The sequence below is a fragment of the Phyllostomus hastatus genome, unplaced genomic scaffold (genome assembly GCF_019186645.2).
Source record: "Phyllostomus hastatus isolate PE091 unplaced genomic scaffold, TTU_PhHast_1.1 phas_scaffold_501, whole genome shotgun sequence".
Classification (NCBI taxonomy): domain Eukaryota; kingdom Metazoa; phylum Chordata; class Mammalia; order Chiroptera; family Phyllostomidae; genus Phyllostomus; species Phyllostomus hastatus.
Window position 1 is genome coordinate 12,163,249 of NW_025334033.1, and position 15,390 is coordinate 12,178,638.

General features: G+C 39.2%; 1 protein-coding gene across 4 annotated transcripts in view; it reads right to left on the reverse strand.

Annotated features, from left to right (window-relative positions):
* Positions 1-15,390, reverse strand: part of SPG11 (SPG11 vesicle trafficking associated, spatacsin) — a 102,406-nt gene that overhangs the window by 36,760 nt on the left and 50,256 nt on the right. For all 4 annotated transcript variants that reach the window (XM_045822682.1, XM_045822686.1, XM_045822684.1 and 1 more), the window contains 2 exons: positions 4,451-4,596; positions 3,288-3,449 (listed from right to left, as the gene is read on the reverse strand). In XM_045822682.1, the coding sequence (XP_045678638.1) occupies positions 3,288-3,449; positions 4,451-4,596 (308 nt within the window). The remainder of the gene's footprint in view (positions 1-3,287; positions 3,450-4,450; positions 4,597-15,390) is intronic.

Sequence of the window (15,390 nt, forward strand, 5' to 3'; positions counted from 1 at the left end):
TTCTTCTCCTTACTGATAGTACAGGAGAAATTCAAAGAAGAAAAATTACTTAGGTCCTTGTAGATACTAGGGCTACTTTATCTGTTCATAATCATACCCAATGAAGTTGCCTCTTCCCTCAGAGTAAAACGTCTGTACAAATGGTAGAAATATCTAATCAACCAATGCCTGTTTTTAAATCAGAACCTGATCCCTTCAAACTGGGGAATATTATAGGACAATATATATTTTTGCTTATCGAATCTGCCCCAATTCACCTGATAGGACAAGATTTTCTTGAAATCAATGATGCCCACATAACCTTTTTCCAGAAGGGTGAAATGTATTTAGAAGTTAATGAATCAGATACTGAACCAATTGGAGAAATTTTAAAGGGATGCCACAAGAGGAAACTAACATTGAGACTAACTGAATGTTTGCTAACCACCTTTTCTTCATTATTAACTTCCATGCAAGCCTCAGAGATGGCTTAATAGAGACCCTTCCTTCCCTCCTAGGGGGTGGAGGCCCTCTCTCACTGAGGCTCCTAAAGCACAGGTGGCAAAAACACAAGACCCACGGACCGAATCCAGCCAGGCACCTTCCCTGCCCCTAGTTAAGGACTAGCTACATTTACACAGTCCTAAAATTACATTCGGCCCTTGGAAGGCAAATGCAAGAAAAGGAGTTCCCAGATATTCAATGGGATGGCTCCTGGTGAAAATGAGTTTGACATCCTTGTCTTAAAGGAAACAAAAAAGTTAATGGATGCTAAAATAAGTAAACAAAATTATATGAAAGGACTTCAGAGTAGTCTGCTCCCCTTCTCCAGGGCAATTAAAAATCTTTCTGGCATAAATTCTTTGAGCTTGGCTAAAAAAAAATCTATGAGACACTTTTCTATCTTAATAAAAATAGAACTGGCAATGCTCTTTTTAAATACTCTCTTCATGTCAAATTATGTCTGCAAAGTGCACCCTCTTTTGGTAGAAGCAGCATTAATTATAATGATAATGTAAAATGGGTTTTAGAAATACTTTTGGAACCAAAAGGCAAGAGGACTAGGAGGCTAGAAAATTTTAAGTTGTAAACATGACAAGGTGAACTAAGGCACGTCAGGAAAGAAAAAGAGTAAGACAATCAGATCAAAAGTTAAAGAAATGTGATGAAAAAATCATCAACAACAAAGGAAAAAGCAGACTAAGGTCAAGTCAGTCAGAAAATTTATAGGAGCAGGAAGCAGTGACTGTTTGAAAATTTTCTAGGCCAAAGGTTTAGCAAAGACTATAAATACATGGTTGGAGGGATACAGGAGAAAACAGAACTATTAAGTCAAGGTTTGGATAGCTACATAAAGAGCAGCTTTGATTTTAAGTCAAGGGAGAATTTGTGGCCTATTAAGGAATACTTCTCCTGGAATAATAATACAGAGATCTGATCACTGGGGAGGAGTAGGAAGGAACTATAGGAAGAGGTTGCTGCAGGAAATGGTAAGTGGTCTAGGACAGAATTGGCTAAGAAGCTGAATGCATCCAGACTGGGATAAAAAGAGGGCTGGCTCTCCTCGAGGATGCTTGCATGATCGTGCTGCAGCTGCCTGCATTTCCCAATGGACAGTTTTGGTGAGAAGGAACTCTGGGCACAGCCTAGGATCAGGCTGGCCTGGCAAAAAGTGGCAAGGTTGTTCTTCTTTGGATGTTCTTTAGGTGATGAGTTCCGAGACAGAAGCCTGCCATTCTTCTGTTGTGTAGCTTTTGTATCTTATGTTGTTTTAGTTTGTAAACTAACCCTATAGAAGTAAGATAATTAAAAACTAACAGGGGGAATGACAGAACTCAGGTGTTAAAAGAGTTTAGCCTTAATAGACAAGCTTAAGTGACTAAGGTGTGCAGAAAGCTGTTATTCCAAGGTTGTGAAGCTTTATATAAAGACTCCTTTTCTTTATCGCTAAACCTTTGCCTCTGGAATTTTGCCTGAAGCATGGCAACAGGCAGCGGGATAACTGCTGCTCTGTAATGATGACAGGACTAAAAAACGGTGTGAGCCAAATTGAAAACAGAACAAAGAACAACCTAAAACCACTTCTGTTTTAGGCTGATTGCATCTATTTTATGCAGAGCAATTGTTTTTACATAATGCACTTATATATAGTTTATACCACTGTTACTCAAAGTGTAGATCTGCAAGATGAGAAAGAAGCCTGTGATAAATGTAAATCCACTTACTGCTTCCTTAAGAAATTCTTATTACTTAAAAAAAAAAAAAGCCTGCTGAACTATACAGTGTGCTTAGTGACACTGATTTATACTCTGGTGAAATATCCTAATTTCATCTCAGCAACAGTAATTCATGGACCGGCACCTGCCTGGGGACCAGTCTGGAGTAGCAAGTCTATACCCCAAGAATTCTTCACATTAGAGTAAGAGAGATTTTGAATCTTCAGAGGATTATAGAGCTTATTTTAAAGACATTATGGGAATATGTGAACCCAGAGGAAGAAAAAGCAAAAGTCCTTTGAAATGAGAAATGAGCAAAAAAAGGTGTTTTTAAATGAGGGTCCCTGAATAGGTTTCAGGGAATCTGTGAATTCCTTTGAAATATAAGCAAAATTATATGCATCTGTGCAATTTTTCTGGTTAGAGGGGTTCATAGCTCCCTTATACTTAGGTACCTGTCCTAGAAAGGTTAAGAAGCATTGATTTAAATAAGCAATGGTACTCACTGAGAAGAGACAGAAATTATCAGTGGTAGAATGAAGCTTTTGATGAAAGCAGCAGACAAGTATGAAGGTCAATCAGGTGAGGTCGGAACCATTCCATATTTCCCCTGCTCTCCTTGTACTACAGAGAACTGCTATTTCCCAAGCCCACTTGCCCTTTGGCTAGCAGATAGGGTTAGCCACCACAGACAACACGGGAGGTGGGAAGAGGGGAGAAACCAACAAATTTTTCCACTTTGTTTTCTGGGCCATCTCCTCCAAGTTTCCAGCCCCACCCTCTGTGTTCCCAGCTCCTGTCAGGCAGCCTGGCTTTGAGTTTAGCTCCTGGAAATGGCTCAGGCTTCTGGGTTCTCATAACACCACTTTCTTTGAGTGTCCTTGCAGCCCTACAGGTGTTGATGGCTTTGTTCTTTGTCAATTTTGGAATTGTGTCAGCATCACGTGTTTGGTTTTTTGATTCTGTCACTCTGTATAAGTAATTCTCTATGTTGAATTGTTCTCCATTTGAAAGACCCAGAGTAGTTTCTGTTTTCCTGGCTGAACCTTGACCAATATCCCTAAATACCAGCCACCGAAATAAATACTGTACCTGCATCAGGTGGTAGAGTGTAATGTCAGGTGGCAGGACACTAGGGGCAGCGTACTGTGGGAAGAGAGCAGTCTTTAGCTTGGGATAAGGCGTTAATGCCATCTTCAGTAGCTGGGGATCCACTTTCTTCAAACAGTTCTCGTTTTCTTCATTCTGGACAACCTAAACAAGAGATAACATGGTGTAAGTCATGTTTTTGTCTTCTCTAAGTTTATGTCCTTTTTTCACAAGAACCTTGTGAAACAAGGTTAGTTTGAGAGAATACATGGTAGTGAAAACAGCACTGGACAAGGAGTCAGAAGCTGATAATTCTGGTTCTAAGACAAACTACCTGTGTGACCTTCAGCTAGATATTTACCATCAGGCCTCAGTTTCCTCATCTACAAAATCAGGAATTTAATCCAAATCAGTGGTTTTCAAACTGTGTGTGGGAAAGCTGTTTGAAACAAGACTGTTACTATAAGATTTAAAATACTTAAATATTGAATTAGGTACTAAATAGTAAATATTTTAAAAGAAAAATAACTACTAGACTACACCACTTTTCCTCAGCTCTGTTACTTTATGACTAATTTCTGACAAGTGATTAAGAACAGAGGACTAAGTAACTAAATTATGTAGATTGCAACAATATAAAAGAGCTGGTATTAAGCTATCATCAGTAAGAAACTTTTGAAGATTAAATGTTTAAAAGAAAGTTCTTAAGTTTCCTCTAACTAGGCACACTATAACTTTCAAAAAAGCAGAAATGGGCAAATTTCCACTGGGTCCCTCAAATGAGTTTACATGAGTAGCTAAAAATTATGACTTCTTTTTTACCTCTTTAACAGGACAAACAGTACAAAATCATTCCTAAGCCAAAGGTCTAAGGTACACTTACTTCCAAAAACAACAAGATTCTAATTCTATCCTGAAAATAAACCTGGATCATTAGAAAACAAATAACAGTGAAAAATAATCTCTATACAACACATTAGGTTCCCTTTCAACTTAAGAGAATATGATATAAAATTTTAAAATTCACCTTGGTTTACACTCTTCAATGAAATACTTATAAGTGGTTATACTTTAATATCATCTGGTTTCTAGGAAACCCATAGGTACTGCTGCTGAATCTAAAATCAGCCCTAGTTTGCTATAACAGGTAAAGGTGCTGTCCATACCAGGCTGACACCGCCAGGTGCATACATCGTGGTGGCAAGAGCCAGGAGCGTGTGTCCTTCCAGCAGCATACTGCTCACACTGGCCTGGTTGCTGGGAATCAGTATTTGAGCATTTGCAAGGCTAGCCTGGAAGATCAGCTTAGGATCTGGAAAATAAAGAAGTATGTTTTCCTCCTTTTTAAAATTTTTTTATTGTTGTTCTATTACAGTTGTCCCAATTTTTCCCTGTTGCTCTCTTCTGCCCCATCCACCCCCACTCCTGTTTTTCTCCTTAACATAAGTTAAGAATTACATATAATTCTGAGGAAGAAAATAATTTTTAAATCTACCCACAGTAAGAAGGACTTTCTAAATTTAAAAGCAATAAAAAAATCATAAAAAGAAATACGAAAAATTTGTCTAGGTAAAAATAAAAACGTCTATTAAAAAATTGAAAAGTAGTAGTGAACTAGGGGGGAAAATTAACAGATAACAACCTCAGGATTAATGTCTAAAATGAAGAGCTCATACAAAACAATGCCCCAAATACTGACTACAACAGATAAATAGACAAAAGAAATAATCATTTACAAAGAAGAAACAATACTTGTCTGACACATAAAATATATAATTCACTAACAATAAAGAAATGCACATCAAAATAATTAGATGCCATATATCACCTATCAAAACAGCAATGATTTTTAAAAGCAATCAACCCTAATCATAGAGTTGGTCAGAATATATAGAATAGCTGAGACTTATGGATAAAATGATACGAACTCCCTGGAAAGCAGTCTGGTCTTATAGCAAGAACCTTCAAAGTGTGTATAATTTTTGACCTGGTAATTTCATATCCAGAAACCTATCTGTACTAAAGAAATAATCTGAAATGAAGACAAAAATTTTATGTTCACATATATTCAAGACTATTTATAGGAGAAAAAATGAAAACAGTCTTAATGTTAAAAAATAAGAGAACTGTAAATTAAATAAGGGTATATCCATATAATTAAATATTATGTAAACATAAAAGGGTCATTGTCTCTAGGAACACAGGAAAATTCTTATAATTACTAAGTGAAAAAAGCAGTATACAAATACACAAATGTTTCTGGTTGTATCCTTAGCACTTACAGACTGTTGCAAGGTAGGAGCTCAATAAATATTTGTTAGATGAATGAAATACAATATAGACTAGGTTGAAAAAAGTATGGAGAAAATAACTAGAACAAAATACATTCAACTATATCAAGAGCTACCTACAGGGAGATCCAAGATGGTGGTGAATTAGGTGGAAGTTACACTAACCTCCTCCCAGGACCAAACTGAAATTACAACTAAATTATTGAAAAATCATCCTGAATAACCAACTGAAGACTAGCTAGAGAGAAGCCTTATAACCAAGGACTTACAGAAGAAGCCACATCGAGACTGGTAGGAAGTGCGGAGGTACGAGAGAGCTGGCCAGGCACCCACAGAGGGACATCTCAGCTCTGGGGGAAGGAGGTTCACCTAAGAAGTGTTGGGTCTAAACCAGGCTCCTAGCCTATAGCACCAGAACGAAGAAACATGCCCACATAATATCTGGTTGTGAAAAGCAGTGGGGTTTCTTTCTACCAGGGAGAGACAGCTAGAGTTGCAGCCACATTCTTAAATTAGGGCCAACACACAAAATTTTGTTCACAGCCACTCACTTTGGTCTCTGGTGGAGAGAGGGCTGTGTAGACTAGAGCCGTGTGAAGAGTCTGGGGTTGGTCAGCTGCCAGGATCTCTTCCCTCAGACATTCCCCACACTGTAGAAGCCACCCTTCTTCAGCAGAGCACTCCTTTCCTTGAGGCATCAGCATTGGGGGAAGCAATAGCTCACCCGAAGGAATCCCTCTGACCACACCCTGTGAGCTTAAACCCTGCTGAGGAGTACAGCCAGAAGCTCTGTCAGTGACTAAGCCTAACAGGCAGCCTGCAGGCAGAGGTGGATCTCTGGTGCTGAGACTTCTGCTGACCTGTCCCCAGGCCCAGTGCTGGTAAAAGTCAGCCTTGGTGCACAACCTGGTCTCTTCTGCACACATCAAGGCCCAGCATAGGGAGCCACAAGCTGTGGATCACTGGCAGCTCCAAATAGGTTGCCCAGGGCCAGTCACAGGCAGCATCCTGCACCAGAATTGGCTCCAAAGAGGCCCACAATGAACACACCCAGTAGTGAGCCTCGGACAACAAGAGAACAGAATCCAGTAACCTCACAAGCAGCATATCCACAGGGAGATCTCAGCAGGCACCAAACTCTGCTGAGGAGAATTCTGCTTCATGTGATCAGCACTTGCACAGCAGCCTGCACACTGTTGGGGGTAGAGAGAGCCTCACAGCCAGCCAGCATAAGGGTCGATCCCATGCACAAATAAGCCAACAGCAATCAAGAATCAATTATAACAGGCGGGTCCATATAACACGCACAAGAGATATTCTTAGAGCACCCTGCTCAGGTGATCTGCGAGACTGTGCCCCTGGGTCTCACAGGACACCTACTACATAAGGACACCTACTATATAAGGCTGCCCTACCAAGACCGGCAGTCATAGCAGATCACATAATACATAAAAACAAAAACAAAGAGGCAGCCAAAACAGGGAGACAAAGAAATAGGCTCCAAATTAAAAACAAAACAAAAGACACAAGAGAATTTTCCAAATAAGAGCTACATGAAATGAAGGCAAACAATTTATAAGATATAGTTCAAAATAATGATTATAAGGATGCTCAACAGCATGAAAAAGGACATAAACCATAAAAAGGGCCAATTAGAAATGATGAATGCAGTATCTGAAATAAAGAATATAGTGGAAGGAATAAACTGTAGCTTAGATGAAGCAGAGGACTGAATCAGAAATTTGGAAGACAAGATAGAAAAAAAAACACCCAACCAGAGCAGCAAAAAAGAAAAAAGAATTTAAAAAGTAAGGATAGTTTAAGGGACTTTTGGGACCACATGAAACAACAACATCCACATCATATGGGTACCAGAAGGAGGAGAGAGAGAGCAAGGGATTGAGAACCTATTTGAAGAAATAATGACCTAAAACTTCCCTAACCTGGTGAAGGAAAAAGACACACAAGTCCAAGAAATACAGAGTCCCAAACAAGATGGACTCAAAGATGCCCACAGCAAGATACATCATAATTAAAATGGAGGTAAAAAAACAAAGAGAGAATCTTAAAAGCCTCAAGAGAAAGATGGTTACCTGCAAGGGAGCTCCCATAAGACTCTCAGCTGATTTCTGAACCCAAACTTTGCAGGCCAGAAGGGATTGACATAAAATAATCAAAGTAATTAAAAGCAAGGTACTACAACCAAGGCTCCTTTACCCAGCAAGGCTATCATTTAAAATTGAAGGAGAGAATAAAAATAGGTAGTGAAGATGGCGGCCAAGTAGGTGGAAGATAAGCCCATTTGCTTATGCCTCCAACATGGATTTTCAGCTGATCTTCCAATAAGTGACCTGAACAGCCAGTGGAATCTTAGCTAATATGAATTTTTGAAGCAAAGGAATATACAAGTTGTGCATTGCCCAGGAAGAGATTTTATAAGTCGAAGGGGAAATACCCTGTACAAGGTGCCAGCAGCAAGGGAGAAAACAGAGAGGAGGAAATGCAGCTTAGTAGCTCCTGCCTCTTGCAGAGGGGTGGGGCCCCAGTCCTGCACGGGGAAGCCCTAACCCTAACTGGGAGAGACTTGGGAGGATATATGGAGCCCGGGAGACTCAGGCTGCACAAACGCAGTAAGCATCACGTCCACAGCTGCAGTGCCAACTGGAAGAGTCCAAGAGAGAAATTCTAGCTTCTAGAACTGCTGGAGGCATGGGCAAGCTGTGGTCAGCCCTCATCAAGAACAAGTCTTTTTACTTTATGGGGAAGTAGAGTGTGTGCAGGGTTGGACAGTGGCTCAGGTACTGTGGGTGCCATGTAGGGACTTTTTAAAGAGGGGAATGGAGGCATGGCTGAGCAGGGAACCTGCACATGTGTGCACAGCTGCCCTGCCAAAAAAGAGGCCAGATTGAAAGAGTTCATGCCCACTAAACCCAGCTGGCCAAGAAAAGTAGAAGGCTGCATGGTGAAGGGATTGTGGGGCCCCTCCCAGCACGAGAAGGGGGCTGTGTGCAGAACAGAGAGTTTGGGTTTGAGCCTCCTGTGAGAGCAGTGAGCTAGGAACTGGGTAGGCTAGAGCTGAGTGCCTGAGATTCTTTGCAGCCAGGCAGGGTCTCTCAAACCACAGAGTACAAACCCCTGGGGAGGAAATGTGTGCCCATCCCCCACCTACAGGATGGCAAACTCCACAGAACCAAGCTCAAGAACTCCCTGCCAGGGGAATATCCACAGGGGAAAGAAGGAGAATCTCCCAAGGAGCCCTTTATGAACTTATATCCAATGCTGGCTCTTCCTGAGGCCCCATTCCACTGAAATAGTAGAGAGATTAGATATTGGCACAATAAGAGGTACTCATCGCCCCACCCAGCCTTGCCTCTCACACAGAGCTGCCATCAGTGCCAAGCAAGAAAGAACTGACCCTTTTATACAGATTGACTCCTCACGTGACACAGACAGCAAATTCATCAGAAACTATACATTACAGGAAATAATCTGGGACAGACCAAGACGTGTGCATTGCAGGTGGGAGGAACACACCCACCATCCTCTCTGAAGGCTGAACAGCGCCTCCTGGTGTATGTGTGTGTGGGTGATCCCAGGATCCCACCCTCCTGACCGCACCAGAGGTTCCCTCTGGAGGCAGGTGGAGGTGGTACATGCAGTGCTGCAGTGCTGCCAGACGTTAAATGAACCACTCCTGGGCCCTGTGCTGATAAAAAGCCAGTATGCAGTACAGCGAGGACCAACTGAACAAGGAGGAGACAGCCATTGACTGTGGATCATATGTTGCTTCAAACGGGCTGTCTAAAGCTAGACAGGGACACCACCTGACATCAGGGATGGAACCTAAAGGAGAAGATAGTAGGCCAACAAACACTAGATTCTACTGAGATGAATTCCACCTCGCTCTTTTTCATTATTGGTGCTATTTTTCCTCCTGTATACCTTTTTACATTGTTTCTTTGTCTTCTATTTTGTTCCTATTACTTCACTATTTTTATTTTATTTTTTATATTACTTTTACTTTTATGTTTTTCATTCATTCCAATCTCATATTTTATTCTTCCCTTCTCTTACTCCATTTTGCCTTCATCCTTCTCCTATTTTTGTTCTAAATTTTACTTTTTCCCCTTTCTACGTCTTGTTTCTATTCCTTACTCTCACTATTTCTCCTCCCTCCATACTCTCAAAACCATCGTTCTTCCCATTAGTCATCTCACATTCTTTTTTTCTTTCTTATATTATTGTTGTTCCACCTTTATTAGTATCTGCTTGATTGTCATTGATATTGAGGTTGTTGTTGTTCTTTAATTTTATCCATAGTTGTTCACTATTTTTTAAATTTTAAATCTCATATTTTACTATTCCCCTGTCCTATTCCATTTTGTCTACCTCCTTCCCTGTTTTATTTTTGTTTTAAAATATATTTTCTCCCTTTCTTATCCTGGTTTCTGACTCTTTAGCTTATTATTTCTCCTCCCTCTATTCCCTCAAAATAAGTTTTCTTTCCTTTAGACATCTCACAATATTTTTTTCTTTCTATTTCTTTCTTATAATATTATTATTCTCTTTCTACCTTTATTAGTCTTTGCTCCTTTGTCATGGATATTGCTGCAGTGGTTGTTTTTCTTCAAGTTAGTTCCTATTTTTCCACTATTTCACCCTCCAAACCTCATATTGTACTCTCCCGTTCTCTTACTCCAGTTTGCCCTGTTCCCTCCCTATTTTATTTACATTGTAAATTTTATTTTCTCCTTTTCTTCACCTTATTTCTATTTCTTACTCTTACTATTTCTCCTTCCCCTGTCCTCTCAAGATAATTTCTTTGTGTTAGTCACCTCATATTCTTTTTGCCTTTCGTACAATATTCTTCCTATCTTTTCACCTTTATTAATTGTAGCTCATTTGTTGTTGATATTGTGATAGTGGTTAGGGGTATTTTTGCTGGTGTAGGTGCTGTTTGCTGGGCTGTTTTGTTTTATTCTATCAGCTCCTGAACAACGGCATAAAAGATCTGATGGGGGTTGTGACTCTCAGTCAGCCAGCCAGAGGGGAAAACCCACCAATGAAGGAGTCAACAATAACCAAAACCCAAATATAACAAGAGAGCCCACATAAACTGCATAAAGGTCACCCCTAGAGTGTCCAGCTCAGGAGTTCAAGGAGACTGTACCATTGAGACCCATAAGACTCCTACCATAGAAGGCACCCCACAACATAAGGAGTCAAAGCAGATCGATCTGATACACAGAAACAAACCAAAAAGATCACCTAAATGGGGAGGAAAGAAATAACACTCAATCAAAAGGAAAGGAGGAATCCCCAGAAAGAGTGCAAAATGCAATTGAGGCAAACAATTTATCAGACATAGAGTTCAAAGTAATGGTTTTAAGATTGTTAAAGGAACTCAGTCAGGACTACAAGGAACTTAGTGGGAATTATATCAGCATGAAAAAGGACATACAAACTATGAATAAAAACCAGGAGAAGAATGAAGAATACAATATCTGAAATGAAGAATACACTAGAAGGAATTGAAAGCAGGCTAGATGAATCAGAGGAGTGAATCAGTGAGTTCGAAGACAAGGTAGAAAAAACATCCACTCAGAGCAACAAATGAAAAAGACTCAAAAAGAATGAAGATAGTTTAAGAGAGCTACAGAACAACATAAAACAACAATATTCACATCTTAGAAATTCAAAGAGGAGAAGAAAAGGAGCAAGGGACAGAAAACCTGTTTGAAAAAAACGACAAAATCTTCCCTACCTTGTGAGGAAAAAAGTAACCAAGTTCAGGAAGCACAGAGGGCCCCAGTCAAGATAAACCCAAAGAGGCCCAGTCCAAGATACATCATAATTAAAATGACAAAATTTAAAGATAAAGAGAGAATCTTGAACCCAGCAAGGCAGAAACAGCAAGTAACATACCAGGGAGCTCCAATAAGGCTACCAGCTAATTTCTCAACATAAACACTACAAGCCATTAGTTGGAATGGCACAAAATATTCCAACTAATGAAAAGCAAAGACTTGCAACCAAGACTACTCTACACCCAGCAAGGCTCTCACGTAAAAGGAAAGACAAAATAAGGAGGTTCTCATACACACACACACACACACACACACACACACACACATACACACACACAGACTACATCTCTACCAGACCAGCATTGCAAGACATGCTAAAGGGACTGCTTTAAGAAGATGAGAAAAAAAAAAGTCCTGATTGGTGCGGCTCAGTTGGTTGAGTATTATCCTGCAGAGCAAAACATCACCAATTCAATTCCTGTTTGGGACACATGCCTGGGTTCCAGGTTTGGCCCATGGATGGGAAGTGTGTGAGGGGCAGCCAATTGATGTTTCTCTCACATCGGTGTTTCTCTCCCTCTCTTTCTCACCCCCCTGTCTCTAAAAATAAATAAAATTTCCCTGGCTGTTGTGGTTCAGTGCATTGAGCATCGGCCTGTGAACCAAAGGGTTGCCAGTTTGATTCCCAGTCAGGGCACATTCCTGAGTTGCAGACATTGGTGCAAACACCAAACATTGATGTTTCTCTCTTTCTCCCTCCCTCTCTCTAAAAATAAATAAATAAAATATTTTTTTAAAATAAAAAAATAATAAAATTGTTTAATTAAAAAAAGATAAAAAAGAGAGAGGAACACAAGAACAAAGGGGAAATGGCAATGAGAAAATACATATCAAAATAATACTAAATGTAAATGAATTAAATGCTCTAATCAAAAGACAGAGGGTAAATGAATGGATAAGTAAACATGACACACACATACGCTGTCTATAAGAGACCCAGCTCAGAACAAAAGATCCACGCGGGCCAAAGTGAAGGGATGGAAAAAGCAAATGGACATGAAAAGCTGGAGTACCAATACTTACATCAGACAAAACAGACTTCAAAACAAAGGCCATAACAAGAGACAAAGAAGGTCCTACATAATACTTAAGAGAGTTGTGCAACAAGCAGATATAACCCTTGTAAACACATATGCACACAACATAGGAGCATCTAAATACATAAGAAAAGCCGTGCAGGACTTTAAGAAGGAGATTGGCAGAAATATAGTCATCATAGGGAATTTTAACACCTCAACTGTCAACAATGGATAGATCATCCAAACAAAAAATTAGCAAGGATATTGTGGCATTGAATGACACCCTAAATCAAATGGGCTTAACTGATATTCACAGACCACTTCACACCAAACAATCAAAATATACATATTTTTCAAATGCACATGGATCATTTTCAAAGATAGACCACATGGTAGGACACAAAGCAAGTCTTAACAAAATCAAGAAAACTGAAATCATATCAAGCATCTTCTTGATCACAACAGCTTAAAATTAGAAAGCAACCCAGAAGAAAAAACTCAAAAACAGTCCTGGCTGGTGTGGCTCAGTAGATTGAGTGCTGGCCTGGGAATCAAAGGGTCACCAGTTCAATTCCCAGTTAGGGCACATGCCTGGGTTGCAGGCCAGGTCCCCAGTAGAGGTGCATGAGAGGCAACCACATTTATATTTCTCTTCCTCTCTTTCTCCCTCCTTTCCCCTCTCTCTGAAAATAAATAAAATCTTTTTTAAAAACTCTCAGAAACATTCAAATACATGGAGACCGAATAACATGTTCTTAAATAATGAATGGGTTAACAATGAGATCAAGAAAGAAATCAAAAAGTAGCTGGAAACAAATGAAAATGAATACACAACAACCTAAAACCTATGGGACACAGAAAAAGGCAGTCTTGAGAGGGAAATTCATAGCAATACAGGCCTACCTAAAGAAGATAGAAAAATCTCAAACACCTTAACCCTACATCTAAAACAACTACAGGGACTACAACAAACAAAGCTCACAGTGAGTAGAAGGAAGGAAATAATCAAAATCAGAGCAGAATTAAATGACATAGAGACTAAAAAAACAATTCAAAGGGTCAGTGAATCCAGGAGCTAATTCTTTGAAAAGTTAAACAAAATTGACAAACCTTTAACAAGACTCATCAAGAAAAAATACCACCCAAATAAATAAAATCAGAAAATAAAAAGGAGAAATAACAACCAACACCACAGATATACAAAGAATTGTAAGAAATTACTATGAATAGTTATATGTCAAAAAATTGGACAACATGGGCTAAATGGGTAAATTTACAGAAACACAGAATCTCCAAAACTGAATGAAGAAGAAGCAGAATGCCTGAATAGACCGATAACCACTAGCAAAATCAAAGCAATAATCAAAAAACTCCTGACACACAAACACCCTGACCTGATGGTATCACAGGCTAATTTTACCAAACATTCAAAGAAGAACTAACTCCTACTCTTCTCGCACTATTCCACACAATTCAAGAAGACAGAAAACTCCCAAAATCTTTTTATGAAGCCAGTGTTACCCTACTTAAAAAAAAACAGGTAGAGACACAACAAAAAAGAAAGTTATGTGCCAATATCTCTGATGAACATAGATGTTGAAATCCTCAACAAAATATTGGCAATCTTGACCCAGCAATATATTAAAAAGATCATACACCATGGTCAGGTGGTGTATGATCAGGTGGGATCTATCCCAGGGATCCAAAGATGGTACAATATTTGCAAATCAATAAATGTAATACACCTCATAAACAAAATGAAGGACAAAAACCACATGATCATATCAATAGACGCAGAAAAAGCATTTGATAAAATCCAGCACCGATTTACAATAAAAACTCTGAGCAAAGTGGGAATAGATGGAGCACACCTCAACATATAAAGACCATATATGAGAACCTACTGCCAACATCATCTCAAAGGCCAAAAACGAAAAATTTTTCCCTTAAGATCAGGAACAGGACAATGCTGGCTGCTTTCACCACTCTTATTCAACATGGTACTAAAAGTTCTAGCCACAGTGATCAGACAAGAAGAGGAAATAAAAACCATCCAAATTGTGACAGAGGAAGTGAAACTGTCATTATTTGCAGACAACATGATACTGTACTTAGAAAATCCTAGTCTCCACCAAAAAATTATTCAACCTAACAAGTGAATTTGGCAAAGTAGCAGGATACAAAGTCAATATTCAGAAATCAATGACATTTTAGTATACCAACAGTGAACTATCAGAAACAAAACCTAGGAAAAAAATCCCAGTAAAGTACCTAGGAATAAATTTAACCAAGGAGGTAAAAGACCTGTACTCGAAAAACTACAGAATACTGAAAAAGAAACTGAGAAAGATACAAATAAATGGAAGCACATACTCTGTTCATGGATCTAAAGAATTAACATCATTAAAATATGCGTACTACCAAAGAAATCTACAGATTCACCACAATCCCTATTAAAATACCAATGGCATATTTCACTAATCTAGAGTAAATACTCCAAAAATTTATAGGGAACCAAAAAAGACTCCGAATAGCCTCAGCACATTGAAAAATAAGAATGAAGTTGGAGGGATCACAATACCTGATATCAAACTATACTAAAAGTCCACTGCAATCAGAAGAGCTGGTACTGGCATTAGAACAGACACATGGATCAGTGGAACAGAATAAAGAACCCAGAAACAAACCCATGTCTCTACAGTCAATTAATATTTGACAAAGGGGGAACGAGCACACAATGGAGTAAAAATAGCCTCTTCAATAAATGGTGTTAGGAGAATTGGACTGGCACATGCAAAAAAACCCCCAAAACTATACCATATACCACAATAAACTCAAAATGGATGAAAGACTTAAATACAAGTATGATATCATAAAAGTCCTAGCAGAAAACAGAGATAATAAAATTTCAGAAATCCCATGTAGCAAA